Here is a 20,000-nt window from a genome sequence, read left to right as displayed (position 1 = left end):
GCATGAAATTTGGTACACATATAGCCAAAGGCATTACAAAAATAATTGGAGATGGAGCCATCGAGAATTTTCAACATGGCGCCCATGGCAGCCATTTTTCAAAATGGACGCCAGAAACAACTGTTTTCTAATGAGTGATGGATATAATATGACTCTGTAGACAAAATGTGTTGAATTAATTGACCACATGTGCTTGGTAATGTATTTTTGGGATAATTCATCAACAATTCAAAATGGCCGCCATTTTTTCCAGCCTGGTTAGATATGGATGATCTCTGTGTCAAATTATACATTTTTTCTGCAGAATTTGAATAACTGTAGAATTTCTAAGCTGATTTGTTATATCTTACAATAAGTGAGGCCAAACCTTGGGTCTAACCATTCACAAGGAAGACTATTCACACTCGCCTTCACAGAAACAGAGGGCAGTGCACTCTAACTGAGCTTTTTTGCACTTGCACTTCCCAACACAACCCTTCTTACATTGACAAGAGACACGTTCATGACTTGACTTGCCTGCATCTGGTAGGCATGTCCAGAAGGGCTCATAGTCTCCCTCTGATGTCTTTGACCAACCCCATTTGCACGGTGAAGGTAGTTCTGGTGTTGACACCAGCACCTGACCCCACACGTGGCTTCCTTGGAGTACAGCTCTTTTGACATGCTCTTCCAGGGCAGCCTTGGTCGGTGGGATTGATTCTGGGTTGTGCTTCTTTGCAAACAACTTCCTCCTTGCCTTATTTATTTCTGTACATGTGCTGGTTCGGTCATAGAGAAGAATAACAAACTCACTCGCAAAGCCACTCGCTCCAGAGCGTCCCTATGGAGCTCGGCCGCGGCGAGGCCCGGCACGAGGCTCCGTCTCGGGGCTGCCCGGGCGGGCCGAGCCGGGTGCCGGTGGTGGTGGCCATGGGTCCCTTTGCCCCTCCCCGATAGGGGGGAAAGAACCAGGAAATTGGAGGCCACGGTGGCCATCGGGTGTATGGGAAGAGAGAGGCCTCCGGTCGGGCACGGCCGGGTGGTTGTGCGCCCTGGAGCTCCTCCGCGAGCCTGGCAGAAGCTGGGCTTCTCCGTGGCCCCCTCCTTTGAAATTCTCTCCCGGGAGTCTCGGCAACTTTTGCCAGAACGAGTGTATGGAACCGGCGTGCGGACGCCGAGGCAGGGGCCGACGGCGAGGCTCCGTCTCGGGGCCGCCCGGGCGGGCCGAGCCGGGCGCCGGTGGTGGTGGCCATGGGTCCCTTTCCCCCTCCCCGATAGGGGGGAAAGAACCAGGAAATTGGACGCCACAGTGGCCATCGGGTGCATGGGAAGAGAGAGGCCTCCGGTCGGGCACGGCCGGGCGGCCGTGCGCCCTGGAGCTCCTCCGCGAGCCTGGGAGAAGCTGGGCTATTCCGTGGCCCCCTCCTTTGAAATTCTCTCCCGGGCAGACCGGCAACTCGTGCCAGCTCGAGTGTATGGAACCGGCGTGCGGGCGCCGGGCCGAGAGAGAGGCCTCGGGTCGGGCGCGGTGCCTCGGCCGGGCGCCCTGGAGGTCTCTCGAGCCCAGGAGGATCTGGGCTCCGCCATGGCCCCCTCCTTTGAAATTCTCTCCCGGGAGTCTCGGCAACTTTTCCCAGAACGAGTTTATGAACCAGTGTGCGGACGCTGGGGACGGAACGCAGGCACCCCCGGGCCTGCCGGGGGTCACTAGGCACGGTGACCCCCGGGAACCGGGTGGAACCACCACCGCGGGACCCACTGACCGACTGGCAAACGAAGCCCGCCTCTTGCAAGGGCCCCGCCGGCACCTTGTGTGCTTCGGCGGATGCTGCTTGCAGCCTGCGGGCCCGAACAGGCGCGGACGAACCACGTGCGGAGAGGCCTCGGTGGCCTCTCCTCCGCACTCCTCCGCGGCCGACCCCGTCCTTGCGTGAGTGAGACGCCCCGTCTGCCCTAGTTGTCCTGCCACGGACCGCCCGAGGGCCCCCGCTGTCGGCCTGGCCTCGAGCCCCCTCACCGGGGCTCGGCAAGGAGATCCGTATGCAGCGGGGGCGCGAAGGCGCGCTCCGGAGACTCCGTTTCTCAAACCCTGCCCGCGTCGCGTACTCCGGCGACCGACCAAACAGCTGCGTACCGGGCCATGGACCGCCGATCCACCGTAACACGCTTTCGACCGGCTGGGTGGGAAAGGCGGACCGCGGTGACCGTCGCAGTGCACGCCTCCGGGAGACAACCGCCCGCCCCTCTCGCGGGGGGCCTCGGGCGGACGAAGCTCCGCGGACCGGCAACCCCACGGCGCGCGCCTCAACCGGGGGCGACGTCCGCGGCGGAACAGGAGGCCTACCTGGTTGATCCTGCCAGTAGCATATGCTTGTCTCAAAGATTAAGCCATGCATGTCTAAGTACAAACGGCTTGTACAGTGAAACTGCGAAAGGCTCATTAAATCAGTTATGGTTCCTTTGATCGCTCCTCAGTTACTTGGATAACTGTGGTAATTCTAGAGCTAATACATGCAAACGGGCGCTGACCTTCGGGTATGCGTGCATTTATCAGATCCAAAACCCTCACGGCGCGGCGCTCTCGGGCGCCGCGTCGTCCGCTTTGGTGACTCTGGATAAACTCGGGCCGATCGCCCGCCCTCCGCGGCGGCGACGTGTCATTCGAGTGTCTGCCCTATCAACTTTCGATGGTACGCTACGTGCTTACCATGGTAACCAAGGGTAACGGGGAATCAGGGTTCGATTCCGGAGAGGGAGCCTGAGAAACGGCTACCACATCCAAGGAAGGCAGCAGGCGCGCAAATTACCCACTCCCGGGACCACAATTATACATTTTATTTTGGCCAATGTGGCTGCTATCATGAAAGAAACAGTTGTCCATCCAGTTTGGAGGTAGAAGGAAGCTTCTGGCCAATTCCAATGTTTCAAATTTGATTTCTGCACCATAAATAATGACTCATTAGACACCAAGATCATCCATATCAGACAGTCACACAAATGATGGCTGCCATCTTAAAAAATGGCGGCCATCTTGAATATTAAATGACAACTTTTCAATTATCCAACAGACATTTACCAAGTACTAATATATGGTAAATATGTCTAAAATATCATAGTATGTCCCTAAGTCATATGAAAAGAGTTGTTTCTGGCGTCCATTTTGAAAAATGGCTGCCATGGGCGCCATGTTGAAAATTCTCGATGGCTCCATCTCCAATTATTTTTGTAATGCCTTTGGCTATATGTGTACCAAATTTCATGCTTGTATCACAAACTGAACGATTGTTTTGGTTATCTCCTGCACTAACTCTGTTGACAGACACAACATGGTTGTAATAATAATACTATCAGTTTTGCAACTCTACCCATCAAGATACGTCTAGTTAAAGTGTGTTTTTTGCCACATAGGAGGCTCACATTGTTAACACACTTAATATACATAACAGCCATTATCACCGTCTTCAAAGCCACCTGAATACACGACAAAAACACGGTACAACATCGCAAATTACCTAAATAAAAAGTTTCCCCAGTAACGTCAAAAGACACATTCTTTGCCATTAAACACTCACCTAAAAACATTCCCTCTTCTTTAAGCTGCTTTATGCTATCTTCTTCTTGATGAACCAACGATGGCGCAGTTTATATTGTTTTTATTCTCAGGAGGTTTGTTATTGTTCCGCTCGAGACCAACTTCAAAGCTCGCGCTGTGACGCAGCGTCCCTTCTGCTCTCAGCGTCACGCGTCAAAAAGGACAGATCTACAAGCTCGCAGCGCGTTGCGATGCGACGCGTTGTTAGCTTGTAGATCTGTTGTTTTGTAACATGACACCCTGCATGGGGAACTTTGCCTTGATACAGTCTATGCTTGGAGCCAACCAATAGAAAAGAAGCACTGACAGTTGGCAGGGATTTGTAGTTTTCTTCAGTTTTTCCTGGACCACGAGAGTCCAGGAGAAACATCTCGGGCTGTAGCCTGTAGGCTATTAATTAATAAAGCTACTTATTGATGATGAACTAAAATGGGTGTGTGTGTGGGTCGAATGTATATGTATATATATATATATATGTATATATATATATATATATATATATATATATATACATATATATATATATATGTATATATGTATATATATATATATATATATATATATATATATATATATATATATATATATATATATATATATATATATATATATATATATATATATATATATATTCGACTAAATATCAAAACCTTAGTCTTTTAGTCTTAGTTGACAAATTTAACTCTGGACCTGAACCAAAATGTTTAACCACAGCACTGCACTATCTCTCTATATTCTATGTATGTGTTTACCTTCACTGTAAGTCACTCTGGATGAAGAGCGTCTGATGCAGTTTAATGTACTATATAAGTTCCTATTTATCGACTTCATTTTATAGTAATAAATACCTAGGCCCTAGAATGTCTGTGATCTTACATACATTTCATGTATACTCCAAATATCCAGTCATAGAACACTCTGACCCGGCGCTTGTGTGCAGCACGATCTGCGCGGGCGTAAAAGTGCTCTAACTCCGTCTGTACTCACCCAATAATTAATTCCTAAGACTAGGAGTCATGGATATTGTCCTCTAGTTTCATATCCATTTGAAAGTTCTGCCAGAGAACGTGTGTTTAGTGAAATATCTCCACTTTTCCACGAACTGTACGGGCGGCTTTCTGTACGGGCGAGGGGCGCGACTGAGTGAAGGACCGAATTGACCCAAACATCCTCTGGTCATCACAAACGTCATCACACATTGACACAGGGAAGCACAAAGGAATGGGGCACACAATTGACAGGTGCTGCTTGTGATCGGTGCGGGGTAATGAGTCACTCCATCTGCCAATTGTGTGTAATTTTTTTTCCATCATATTCTCTAGCCTGGCATGGCCAGACTAATACCACTGCGTAGATATTACTGGAGTCTGGAATCCCGCCCCATATTTGCATACTGGGCCCTGATTGGTCCTTCAAAACTTCGGAGGCAGAGATATCCAATCTCTATTTAGAGGGGCCGGACCTAATCTGCCGAGGACAATTTATTTTTTGCAACGACAGATTGGTCTGGAACCAGGTTACATATGTTAAGCATTAACGTTATGTTGTCATTAGAATCTTGTGGTGTTTTGCCAATTATTATTATTATTATGGGGGGCCCTGTTGCTATATCCTCACGTTCCTCCGGTGGTGCCCTGTCCCACAGCTTGAGAAGCCGCTCCATGAGATTACATTAAATTACAAACAGTGTGTGTTTTCTTTTCTATAGTGTTCAGTGTCTTCAATAATAATACTGATAATAATAATAATACTGCATGGTTTCTGTTTGGACAAAATCCAGAGGAAAAACAACAGGATCTGGGCGACTGTGCGCGCATGTGTGTGTGTGTGTGTGTGTGTGTGTGTGTGTGTGTGTGTGTGTGTGTGTGTGTGTGTGTGTGTGTGTGTGTGTGTGTGTGTGTGTGTGTGTGTGTGTGTGTGTGTGTGTGTGTGTGTGTGTGTGTCCACACGCGCGCAACTTCAGCCAATAGTGTGTGAAATATCACCGGTCTCCTGCAACCATAATGGCCTTTGTTATTGGAATACTATATATATATATATATATACAGTATGTGTCCATGCATTGCAGTGTAGATGTGCACCACACACACACACACACACACACACACACACACACACACACACACACACACACACACACACACACACACACACACACACACACACACACACACACACACACACACACACACACACACACACACACACGGTCGCTGTCAGGACATAAAACCTTGGATCTGCAACTTTTCTTTTTTAAGTCTTTCTGCAAATCAACGTCCTGTCCTTCATTAGCCTGGCATGGCCAGACTATCACTGCGTAGATATTAGTCTGGAATCTCTGTGTGGAACCTGCATTTCCGAGGGGCAAATTCAAAAAATGCCTCTGGTGATAAACCCACCCTATATTTGCATACTGGGCCCTGATTGGTCCCTCACAACTTTGGAGGGAGAGAAATACAAGCTCTATTGAGAGGGGCCAGACCTAATCTGCCAAGGGCATTTTTTTTTTTGCAATGGCAGATTTGTCTGGAACCAGGCTAGTCCTTCATAAGACAGGTGTCACACTAAAGCAGTGAATATAATAGCAGATCTACAAGCATGACGCGAGGCGTTGTGAGCTTGTAGATCGGCCGTTTTCACAATTATAAAATGTTCCTCTATCTGTCTGTCTGTCTGTCTGTCTGTCTGTCTGTCTGTCTGTCTGTCTGATATGACCAATGTAAAGTATGAGCTTCAGCTTGTGACTAATAACTAACTGTGAGAAACACTGATTTAAAAGACATTTGTGGAATCGGCCTCAGGTCTTAATGGGTTAAATCAGTCTATCAATCAATCAATCAATCAATCAATCAGAACACAGGTTATTGTTTTTCATAGTTGTGTAGATCATTGGTTCTCAAAGTGGGGTCCGGGGACCCCTAGGGGTACTTGAGGGGGTTCCAGGGGGTCCCCAGCTAAATGATGGACAGGAACCAAATGGACCCTTATGGATCTGTAACTCTGAGAGTTAAATTAACATTGATTTTACAATATGAATTGGGGTCCCAGAGGTATAAATGCCATTAAATGGGGGTCCGTAGCCTAATGCATGTCAAACTGGGGGTCCTTGAAATTAAAATGGTTGAGAATCACTGCTAGAGAGCCATAAAAACCTTCTCTTATTGGGGTCCCTGGCTTATCTTTTCAAATGGGGGTCCGCGGGGTAATAAGTGTCAAAACACAAACACAAACACACACGCACGCACGTTCCTATACTTGAGAGGACATCAACACCATTCTAGGACAGCGGTTTTATGAGTGACGTTTTTTTTATACATTTTGCCATTTCTTTTTGAGCCGAAATATAGCAGATCTAATCCAACTCCTATCCTATAATTATAAGATTCATCTTCTTGTTAATTGTAAACCCTTATAAAATATAAAATATTATAATCCCTATATAAAATCTTTCTTTCTAACTATAGAACAACTATTTCTATTCTCATAACGTCTGTTTCTCACAAAATACTATACTAGCGCGATATTTGGCTGTCTCTCTATCACGCACTCACACACACACACACACACACACACACACACACACACACACACACACACACACACACACACACACACACACACACACACACACACACACACACACACACACACACACACACACACACAACACACACACACACACACACACACACACACACACACACACACACACACACACACACACACACACATTCCACAGAGAGCAGCCGGTTCATTTGTTCCAACAGCAGCCAGTACAGAGAGTCGAGCTGCTGATCCGTTCTGGAGGCGTAGCGTACGGTTCAAGACAGCCACAGATTCTCTAACATGTTCATGTCAAGGACCCCTTAACCCCCAAAATTATATGGACCCCCCCCCCCATCTGGAAATATGTTGTTCCAGGGACCCCTCAGAAGCAAAGATTTGAGTTACAAATGTTCACTTAAAATAATATTATATTCAAAGATTTGCACAGATCTTCAAGATTTTTCAAAAATAGCAGATCTACAAGTGTCACACTAGGAGCTTGTAGATCTGCTATTTTTTAATCCCCAAAGTATAATATAGCACAAAATACAAAATAACACTCGGTGCCGTGCTATGAGCTTGTAGATCTGCTATTTTTGAATCGCCAAAGTATAATTTCAGCCAAAGTATACAAAATGCAAAATAACACTTGGTGCCGTCCTATATGAGCTTGTAGATCCGCTATTTTTTAATAGCCAAAGTATAAAATATGCTCAAGGAACCCTTAACTTCCAAAATAATATGGATTAGTCCACGGACCCCCTCATATAGATAGGACCCCCCCATACAAGATGTGTGTTGTTAAAATGTCTCAGCTCAAATATATTCCCCAATTTCTTTGGGAAAATCACATACGTTATTGTAAGTGTTTAAACTGATTGTGATCTTGTATTTACAATTTACAATGTATTTTATCAGACGCTCTTTATCCAGAGTGACTTACAGTAAACAAGGTAAACACATACATAGAATACACAGAGACAGTGTAGTGTCTCAGTAAACTATAGGATCATAGAATACAGAGACAGTGTAGTGTCTCAGTAAACTATAGGATCATAGAATACAGAGACAGTGTAGTGTCTCAGTAAACTATAGGATCATAGAATACAGAGAGACAGTGTAGTGTCTCAGTAAACTAAAGGATCATAGAATACAGAGAGACAGTGTAGTGTCTCAGTAAACTATAGGATCATAGAATACAGAGAGACAGTGTAGTGTCTCAGTAAACTATAGGATCATAGAATACAGAGACAGTGTAGTGTCTCAGTAAACTATAGGATCATAGAATACAGAGAGACAGTGTAGTGTCTCAGTAAACTAAAGGATCATAGAATACAGAGACAGTGTAGTGTCTCAGTAAACTATAGGATCATAGAATACAGAGACCGTGTAGTGTCTCAGTAAACTATAGGATCATAGAATACAGAGACAGTGTGGTGTCTCAGTAAACTATAGGATCATAGAATACAGAGAGACCGTGTAGTGTCTCAGTAAACTAAAGGATCATAGAATACAGAGACCGTGTAGTGTCTCAGTAAACTATAGGATCACTAGAGTTTCGGGGGGCTACGCCCCCCTCAACCCCAGCCGCGCACGGGGCTTTGCTTTGTTGGTCCCTCCGTGTCCCTGTGTCTGTATCCGTGTAGCTGCAGCACAGAGTGGGCAGTATAGATGGGGATTATGGCTGTTAGAGGCATGTACGCGCACGGGGCCCGCGTGGGCGTGTGTATATGGGGGTAGACAAATTGTCTAAGTAACATTTGCAAAAAGGGAAAAAAAAAAAAATTTGTAAGAAAGTGTAATGTAAAAGTTACAAAATGATGAAAAATAAGTAGAAGAAATTATATTTTGTATGTTTCGCGGACCACCAGGGGGTCCGCGGACCCCCTGGTGGTCCGCGCGGAAATCGTGGGATGAAAATTTCCAAAAGGAAAAAAAAAAAAAAAAAAAAAAAAATATGAAGGTGGTTGCTTGTTTTTCTGAAAGCTGGCGAATGGCAGCCCTTTCTGCAAGATGGCGGCCGCCTGGTGTTGTTGTGAGTACGTGTATTTGGGGGGGGGGGGGCTACATAGTTCTCCAGAAGACACACACAAACATACACCATCTACAATGGACGAACTGAGCAGCAATATAGACATTCACCACACGAACGTGCATTGTTGACAAAGTGATTGCACAGCCGCTGCAGGCATGACAACCAGGTTAGCGTTAGCGACATGGCAGCTATCACAGCGCCCTGTCCGTCGTGCTGCAACTGCCTGTGATGGCTACAGCAGTAACAGCAAGCTGTCTGCGATGCCATTGTCTGGAGACTGCTCTTAGCGTGACACGACCAATGAGAGTGAGCGCTGTAGTTGTTGCTAAGATACGGTGGCGTCTCTGCCCCATAGCTTGTAGATCTCTCACACATGATTGGCGTAGGCTGCGTTGCCAGGTCTGACTTTGTGTGTAAGCAATGGTCGGCTTATTTTTGCGCGCCTTTGGGCTCGTTTGCATTGTGCGCACGGCAGCGCTTGTTTAGCGTACGTCAGCGCGACGTGGCAACGGACGTGGCAACGTGAAAGGTGATTGGCTGGTGAAAAGAAACACCCGACGTTACACCAGAAATGGTGCCTGGAGAAAATGGTGACCAAAAAAAAAGTTTGGAAAAAAAGGAAAAAACCCCCGCAGCGGCTGCCTGGTGTTGTGGTGATGAGGTCGTGCGCACGGTAAACGGTACGAAGCTGCCTCCCCTTCCGTTTTGTCCGACATTTGGTGAGTAGAATTAATTATGTTGCGCGGTGGAAAAGGTGTAGTGAACAGTGAGATGTCCCCTACGCGAGGCGTAAATTCAGTGCGGCCGCCGTGGCGAGTCAGTAGGAGACATGTGGTCTGGCGGTGCGTTGTTTATCCGATAACAGAGCTGTGGGGTGTCACCACCGAGGGTGCGGAAGTTGCTCGCCATTTATATAGTTAGATAGAATACAGAGAGACAGTGTAGTGTCTCAGTAAACTATAGGATCATAGAATACAGAGACCGTGTAGTGTCTCAGTAAACTATAGGATCATAGAATACAGAGACCGTGTAGTGTCTCAGTAAACTAAAGGATCATAGAATACAGAGACCGTGTAGTGTCTCAGTAAACTATAGGATCATAGAATACAGAGAGACAGTGTAGTGTCTCAGTAAACTATAGGATCATAGAATACAGAGACAGTGTAGTGTCTCAGTAAACTATAGGATCATAGAATACAGAGACAGTGTAGTGTCTCAGTAAACTATAGGATCATAGAATACAGAGACAGTGTAGTGTCTCAGTAAACTATAGGATCATAGAATACAGAGACCGTGTAGTGTCTCAGTAAACTATAGGATCATAGAATACAGAGACAGTGTGGTGTCTCAGTAAACTATAGGATCATAGAATACAGAGAGACCGTGTAGTGTCTCAGTAAACTAAAGGATCATAGAATACAGAGACCGTGTAGTGTCTCAGTAAACTATAGGATCATAGAATACAGAGAGACAGTGTAGTGTCTCAGTAAACTATAGGATCATAGAATACAGAGACCGTGTAGTGTCTCAGTAAACTAAAGGATCATAGAATACAGAGACCGTGTAGTGTCTCAGTAAACTATAGGATCATAGAATACAGAGAGACAGTGTAGTGTCTCAGTAAACTATAGGATCATAGAATACAGAGACAGTGTAGTGTCTCAGTAAACTATAGGATCATAGAATACAGAGACAGTGTAGTGTCTCAGTAAACTATAGGATCATAGAATACAGAGACAGTGTAGTGTCTCAGTAAACTATAGGATCATAGAATACAGAGACAGTGTAGTGTCTCAGTAAACTATAGGATCATAGAATACAGAGACAGTGTAGTGTCTCAGTAAACTATAGGATCATAGAATACAGAGACAGTGTAGTGTCTCAGTAAACTATAGGATCATAGAATACAGAGACCGTGTAGTGTCTCAGTAAACTATAGGATCATAGAATACAGAGAGACAGTGTAGTGTCTCAGTAAACTATAGGATCATAGAATACAGAGACCGTGTAGTGTCTCAGTAAACTATAGGATCATAGAATACAGAGAGACAGTGTAGTGTCTCAGTAAACTAAAGGATCATAGAATACAGAGAGACAGTGTAGTGTCTCAGTAAACTATAGGATCATAGAATACAGAGACAGTGTAGTGTCTCAGTAAACTATAGGATCATAGAATACAGAGAGACAGTGTAGTGTCTCAGTAAACTATAGGATCATAGAATACAGAGACCGTGTAGTGTCTCAGTAAACTATAGGATCATAGAATACAGAGACCGTGTAGTGTCTCAGTAAACTATAGGATCATAGAATACAGAGACCGTGTAGTGTCTCAGTAAACTATAGGATCATAGAATACAGAGAGACAGTGTAGTGTCTCAGTAAACTATAGGATCATAGAATACAGAGACAGTGTAGTGTCTCAGTAAACTATAGGATCATAGAATACAGAGACAGTGTAGTGTCTCAGTAAACTATAGGATCATAGAATACAGAGAGACAGTGTAGTGTCTCAGTAAACTATAGGATCATAGAATACAGAGACCGTGTAGTGTCTCAGTAAACTATAGGATCATAGAATACAGAGAGACAGTGTAGTGTCTCAGTAAACTAAAGGATCATAGAATACAGAGACAGTGTAGTGTCTCAGTAAACTATAGGATCATAGAATACAGAGAGACAGTGTAGTGTCTCAGTAAACTAAAGGATCATAGAATACAGAGACAGTGTAGTGTCTCAGTAAACTATAGGATCATAGAATACAGAGAGACAGTGTAGTGTCTCAGTAAACTAAAGGATCATAGAATACAGAGACAGTGTAGTGTCTCAGTAAACTATAGGATCATAGAATACAGAGACAGTGTAGTGTCTCAGTAAACTAAAGGATCATAGAATACAGAGACAGTGTAGTGTCTCAGTAAACTATAGGATCATAGAATACAGAGAGACAGTGTAGTGTCTCAGTAAACTAAAGGATCATAGAATACAGAGAGACAGTGTAGTGTCTCAGTAAACTATAGGATCATAGAATACAGAGACAGTGTAGTGTCTCAGTAAACTATAGGATCATAGAATACAGAGAGACAGTGTAGTGTCTCAGTAAACTAAAGGATCATAGAATACAGAGAGACAGTGTAGTGTCTCAGTAAACTATAGGATCATAGAATACAGAGAGACAGTGTAGTGTCTCAGTAAACTAAAGGATCATAGAATACAGAGAGACCGTGTAGTGTCTCAGTAAACTAAAGGATCACGCTAAAGGTCCCCAAATTAAAGACTGAACCGGGGAAAACAGCCATTTGTTTTAGTGCCCCAACCACCTGGAATGACCTACAGCTTAAATTTAAGATCTGTTCTCCAATAACATACGGTCAATTTAAATCCTTGATGGCAGGCCTACCCACAAGTGTGTGCAAGTGCTTTTAAATGTTGAGTTGCAATCTGGGAACCCATCGCCAAATAAAAAGTAAAAACAGCTCCCTCTGCTATTTTTCACTTGGCTCTGGGTGGAGCTGAACGGACGACCCGTGTTCAGGGAAACAGGGGTTTTGGTCTGCCTTCAGCCTTTCACTTCCAGTGGTGCGACTATGTTTTCATTCCCACAAACAATATTTCTCCATGGAACACTAACACCACTTCTCCCAGAGAACATGGATGGTTTTGGTTATAAGCCCACTTGTTTCTATGATGAAAGAGCAAGTTAAAATGTTACTAACTCTCCGTGGTTTTGTCGGCTTCGAGGACGCTGTCGTTAAATGAGTTTAGGTTTGTTTCCAGTGGGGAAAGAACGGCACACACGTAAATCCCGCCCACTACATTTGATTGGGTAAAGCGCGGCCTCCTTCCTGATCTGATGGCACGCCCACTTGTAGCCAATGCGCACGGGTTGTCAACACGGCTACCGACAGATTCAAACGCAGCGATGGATCTGTTCTTGAGAGATTAGTTGAGTTGTAACACACGATAGGGGAAAGGTTGTTTTGATTCAGTCTCTGTTTTGTCTTGTTATATATGTGAATATTGATGTGAAAACGAAAATTAAATTGTTCTGTGATGTATCTCGGCGACACCAATGACAAATGAGGGCAACCTCAATGAGACCACCAGTGGTCCTTGAGGAGGTTCCAGGTGGTCCCCGGCTAAATGATGGAGAGTTGGTAACCAAATGGACCCTTATAGATCTTTAACTCTTGAGTGTCAAATGAAACCAAATGGACCCTTATAGATCTTTAACTCTTGAGAGGAGTGTCAAATGAAACCAAATGGACCCTTATAGATCTTTAACTCTTGAGTGTCAAATGAAACCAAATGGACCCTTACGGGTCCATTTGGTTTCATTTGACGCTCTCATGTGTTACATTATTGATAAACATCTGCATTACTTAATTTACAAGAAGTCTACACAATAAGAGAATGTAGAAGAATTGTTATTTTGATTGCCTGTTATCTCTCCTCTATGGAACCAACATCAATACAGAATGGATGTGAATTGTGGACAAAATCTTATCCAAGACAACAAAATATTGTAAGTCTTGGGTCTAAGAGTCTAAATGTCATCAAACGGTGGTTCTGTGGCTCAAATGCAGAATAAATAATGGACCTTGAAATGAAAAGGGTTGAAAACCACTGATCTAAACTATATAATGTCAACATAATAATCTGCACATTGAAACTATACAAACTATAGGACGCCAGGTAAACGTGTAAAGTGTAAAAAATCTACATTAAATTTGAACCTTTGCATAAGACTGAATTGTGGTCAAGGCTAGGTCATCACAAGCTTTATTCTGAAAGAGCTCCAGAAGAAGTGTTGATTTTGACAGCAAATTCTTATTTAGTTTTAGTCATAGTCTTTTGAATAAAATTCCATTTAGTTTTCGTCCTATTTTAGTCATTCTGAAATGTTTTAGTTTTAGTCGACTAAAAAATATCATCAGATTATAGTCGACTAAGATGTATGTTGGCGGTGGCTGATTTTACACTTGGTTGCATATACTAAAAATAGCAGATCTACAAGCTCACAACGTGTCGCAGCGCGACGCGTTGTGAGCTTGTAGATCTGCTATTTTCAGAGCGCATAACACCCGAGTGCATCAAAGCATAAAATGACTTCTACTGGATCTCTTCTCCACTCGTCCCTCCATAACATTTTAGTCTAGTTTGTATTTTGTTGACAAACTTGACAGTACATTCAGTCATAGTTTTAGTCATCATAGCTTAGTTTTCGTCAGAGACAAAAGGTAGGCGACCAACATTTTTCGTCATAGTTTTAGTCGACGAAATCAACACTGGGCACAATGGTTTGTTTACAACACTTTGGTTCCAGACTCTAACTGCTTTCATTAAGTTCTGGTCTTTCTGTTTCAGTCCTTTGAATATTTTTGGAGTATTAATTCTCTGTCTTCTGATTCATATATTTAATATCGATCCTATATAGATGTATATTCCTGTTGATTGTTATGTTCTGTATATCTCGGCTACATTGAAAATGAGGGCCTGCCTCTCAACTGTACTCCCAGTTGATGTAAAGGTTATGATGAGGGCTATAGGGCAAGTGCTGGGGACCCCCTGGTCGAGGGGAGGGTCCCCCACTAGATGAGAACCACTGGTTTGATATGCCACTGTGGAGTGGCATAAACACGTGTGCTTTCACAGTTCTTCATTTTTAATGTCTTTGATGAATATGATTATTTCCTATATTTGGGTGTTATATCTTTGCTGTGAGGGATTATTAGACAGCCGTTCTACAAGCGCCGAAACGACTGGCGCACACGGCCGTGTGTGCAGTGCACGCCTTGTAGACACACACACACACACACACACACACACACACACACACACACACACACACACACACACACACACACACACACACACACACACACACACACACACACACACACACACACACACACACACACACACACACACACACACACACACACACACACACACACACACACACACACACACACACACCCCCACACAATGCCATAGGGGAGAAACAAAGATAAAGGGGTGATATTCTCTGCATAGAGACACACAGAGGTAACGGTGTGAGTCTGATGTCAACGTTACAAAGTGTTTTATCATAAAGACAACGTTTACACTAATAGTGTAAACGCGTGTAAACTAATGCTGGCGCGGTCTGATGACATCACGCTGGTGTGGTCTGATGACAAAATGCTGGCGCGGTCTGATGACATCATGCTGGTACGGCCTGATAACATCGTTAACGCCAATTAAGCTCTAACGAGGCCGAGACCCGGTTTATAGAAACACAGATTTAACCCTAATTTATGCTCCATCACACAACGGTGTCGAGCGTCGAAAACAGTCGATCTACAAGCTCAATGTGTCGCGTCCGCGACACATTGAGCTTGTAGTTCGACTGTTTTCACTATTGATGTTTTTGGGGGAAACTTCTGGAAAATCTTTGCATTTCTGTGGAAAACGTCTTCAGACTTCAAACGCTAAATCACAGCCAGTGTAACCCAACTGAACTATGACATAACAGACTGAACTATGACATCACAGACTGAACTATGACATCACACACTGGCCTATGACATCACAGACTGAACTATGACATCACAGACTGACCTATGACATCACACACAGAACTATGACATCACAGACTGACCTATGACATCACAGACTGAACTATGACCTCACAGACTGAACTATGACATCACACAATGAACTATGACCTCACAGACTGAACTATGACATCAAATCATGAACTATGACATCACAGACTGAACTATGACATCACACATTGAACTATGACATCACACATTGAACTGTGACATCACACATTGCACTGTGACATCACACATTGAACTGTGACATCACACATTGCACTGTGACATCACACACTGAACTGTGACATCACAGACTGAACTATGACCTCACACAATAAACTATGACCTCACAGACTGAACTGTGACATCACAGACTGAACTATGACCTCACACAATAAACTATGACCTCACAGACTGAACTGTGACATCACAGATGAACTGGGTCACTGAAAAAACAAACAGAAAATAATAAACAGTTGAATATCAATATGACTATGAATATGAAAGTGTGAAGTCAGTCTCACACGCACGCACGCACGCACGCACGCACGCACGCACGCACGCACGCACGCACGCACGCAGGCGGACACACACACACAGACAGACATGCATACCGACACACACGCACATACTGATACTGTACATACACACACACACACACACACACACACACACACACAGTCATGCTCAAACACAAGCACAAACACACTCACCACACACACACAACCCCCCCACATACACGCAGAGGCATAAATACATGCACACGCAGATATGCATGAACACACACACATGTACACATGACATATACACGCAGGCACGCATGCATGCACACACACACACACACACACACACACACACACACACACACACACACACACACACACACACACACACACACACACACACACACACACACACACACACACACACATCAGAATGGATTGGAGGCTAAATGTAAATCACACACACATGTTTTGTAATAAACTGAATTCCACTGTTTCCCCTTTTACGCTGTTTTGAGCAGAATTTACATATTTGACATTTCTAACATTAATAGAATCATCTATAAAATATACATAAATAGTCATTCCTTTGATTCTTAAATGCTGAGGAATTCACCACAGTCTTAATTATTGTGTTTTAATACGTAGAAATGTATAATTATGACAGTTTGAGGTTTGAGGACATTTAAGTCTCGTATTTTAAAAGATAAGGTGTTAATCTAATGCGTCAATCTAATTACGGAGCTTTTTATATATAAAATATATTAAAATCATATAATAGAAAAACAAATAATAAAAAATGTGCACGTTAGGCCTATGTTATTTAAATTACTCTCTTTAAGAATGACTGAATCTGTGCCGAATTAATTGAGATTCCACTTCCAATAGATTTGTATTGAGTCCAATTAACAGGACAATTGAAAAATCCTGGCTCCAATAAAACTATAGAAAATCTGTCTGACTCCAACATTTCAATTAAAGGGAATTAAAACACAGACACTTTATGAATAAAGTTTTGATTTGAACCCAAAAATATGAAATTATTCAGCTCATATTTTCTAAACAATCAACGTATATTCAACAAAACATTGTTATCTCCACATGAGTATAAGATGTTAAAAATGTATAAAAAATAGCAGATCTACAAGTTCACCCTTGTAGATCTGCTATTTTTGATATTATACAATATTTGTATATATGCAAATATAAAAAATAGCAGATCTGTGCTCTCAACGTGTTGCATAATGACGCATTGTGAGCTTGTAGATCTGCTATTGTTTTGCTGCTTTTGCATCACACTATGAAGGAGTTGGATGTGAAATTTATGAAAAAACATAAAAAGTTGAAATATAGTCTCTAAGGGAGATACGAGTTTTCTGCAAGACATGCCATTTTTTATGTGTGCGGTCACCTCGAGTAACCCCCGTGCGTCGAGCACGCGCACGCACGTAACACACACACACACACACACACACACACACACACACACACACACACACACACACACACACACACACACACACACACACACACACACACACACACACACACACACACACACACACACACGTGTAGAGATTATTCCGTGTCGTTTGTAAATTAATTTATATGATTCTAGCGCCAATCATCTCACACGCACGGGCGTGTGAGATGGGGCACGCGGGCGCACGCTTTTTATTTCCACCAAAAATTAAAAAAATACAGCTTATAGTTTGTAATGTTTAATTGAAGTTGTTTTAGCCTAAAGACTGAAGACTTAAAAGTCTTTGAAGCATGAAGGAGCTTTAGTTAGAAAAATCGGAAGAATAAAAGCAACACTTTTAATATACAATATATAATATAAGACAACATTTCACCTGACTTCTTCTTCTGACTTCTGACGGAAAACAATAAGTCTGTTTTATTATATTATGAAAGGTTTTCCTGCGGGTTCTAAAGCACTGACCTCATGCTTTAGACCAGAACCACAGTGGTTACAACCTATATATAATATGACGTTAATATAACATTATTACATAGTTATTAACCTTATGTATTCTACATACCGTTATCATAGTTATATGATTAGAGCTGGCATTAGCTATTGATATTATACATAGAAAGCAGTGGTTCACAAACGTTTTCATGTCAAGGACCCCCCCTAAATGACATGTATGTGACCACACGGACCCCCATCTCAAAATACGTTGTGCCAGGGACCCCCAGGAATACAATATTTGTGTTAAAAAAAAAATCAAAATGATTAAAAATGTTCCACGCGTTGTTGAGATTTTTCAAATAATTTCAAAAATAGCAGATCTACAAGCTCATAGCGCGGCACGTGCTATGAGCTTGTAGATCTGCTATTTTTGAATAGCTGAAGTATAAAATAACAGTTAAAGTTAAAATGATTAACTACTTCTGGCTGGGGACACCCTGATACCTCCTCCCCAAGGACCCCTGGCCTGGGGGTCCTCGGACCCCACTTAGAGAACCAGTGGTATATACAATAGCCTAGATACAACTCAGTGCTGACAAATATGAACATATACGGAGATTCCTATAAATGTTTAATAACTGAAATCCTCTTCATAGTGAAACGGATCTGAGTTGCAACTGGTTCCTTTCTCTCTCTAAATACATCTCTTCATCAGAAGTAGCAGATCTATACTATAAAGCTCACAATGAGCTTATAGATCGTCTTATTTGTGTCTTAATCCCCCCCCTCCAGAATATGGAGCCTATAGTCATAATATGGGCTTCAAGTGGAAACATTACAAATGGATCATTTTCGGACGTAAAGTAACGGAATTCAAGCCAAACTTTGAATCTCTGCCAGTGAGAGACATGGAGAATGAAAAGCCTGTCGGTGCTTCGTGTTTATAATGATTATAATGTTTATAAAGCTTCATCTAAGTCTCTCTCCGAACAAGTAGGGCTATAATATAATAATATGATATAATAAAATAACATAATAATGTAACATAATTATCAGCATGAAGCCACAGCGCAGCAGCCGCCTGTCATCCTATATAGCCGTCTGTGGTTCTCAAACTTTTTCGTGTCAAGGACCCACAAATTGATATAAATTTGGCCACGGACCCCCATCTGGAAATGTTTTGGGCCAGCTAGGGACCCTCAGAAGAGAAGATTTGTGTTTAAATTATTTTTTAAATTTATGCAAAAATGTTCAATACAATATCCATCTTCAACCGCTTATCAGGAATCGGGTCACGGGGGTAACAGTTCCAACAGAGTTCTTTTTTCAAATATTGAAAAATATAAGATCTACAAGCTCGCAGCACCACATGAAAGTGACGTGCTGCGAGCTTGTAGATCTGCTATTTTTTCTATCGGCCAAATTTAGCTGGGGACCCCCTTGAACCCCCCCGCCAAGGACCCCGGGCCCCACCATGTGTTGCAGCCTAAGTTATAGTGCCGCTTCAATGAGAGATAAAAACAATATTATAAAAAATATGAATTATGATATTTAATAAATATGAGTGAACTTACCTGCGTCAGACACAGCGGTGAATACATTTCTTCTGAAGAATTATAATCTCAGATTTTTGGATTTTTGGATAGGTGAGCGTGGGGTGGGGGGGGTGGGGGGGTGTCCTGCGTGTTTTATTGTGTGTGTGCGTGTGTGCGTGTGCGCGCGCGTGTGTGTACAGGATAAAAAAAGAGAGAGAGAGAAGGGAGGGGGGAGAGTCCAGCTCTTTTTTTTTCTTCTTTCTTTCTTTCACATTTTTCCCCCGAAAAAAATCCCAAAACTCACTGAACAG

At 43.1% G+C, this 20,000-nt stretch overlaps 1 protein-coding gene across 1 annotated transcript in view; it reads right to left on the bottom strand.

Moving 5' to 3' along the window:
* nfia (nuclear factor I/A) overlaps nucleotides 1-19,755 on the bottom strand; it is a gene marked incomplete at its 5' end in the record, with an annotated part of 66,038 nt that extends 46,283 nt beyond the window's left edge. The window contains 1 exon segment of the mRNA XM_084066255.1: nucleotides 19,729-19,755. Coding sequence (XP_083922381.1) covers nucleotides 19,729-19,755 — 27 coding nt within the window.
* Nucleotides 19,756-20,000: the final 245 nt, after the last annotated feature.

The sequence above is a fragment of the Gymnoscopelus microlampas genome, assembly GCF_963454915.1.
Source record: "Gymnoscopelus microlampas genome assembly, chromosome: 9".
In the NCBI taxonomy this organism is placed as follows: Eukaryota; Metazoa; Chordata; class Actinopteri; order Myctophiformes; family Myctophidae; genus Gymnoscopelus; species Gymnoscopelus microlampas.
Note: the sequence above shows the minus strand (reverse complement) of the source record. Positions and strands in the feature narration are given on the sequence as shown.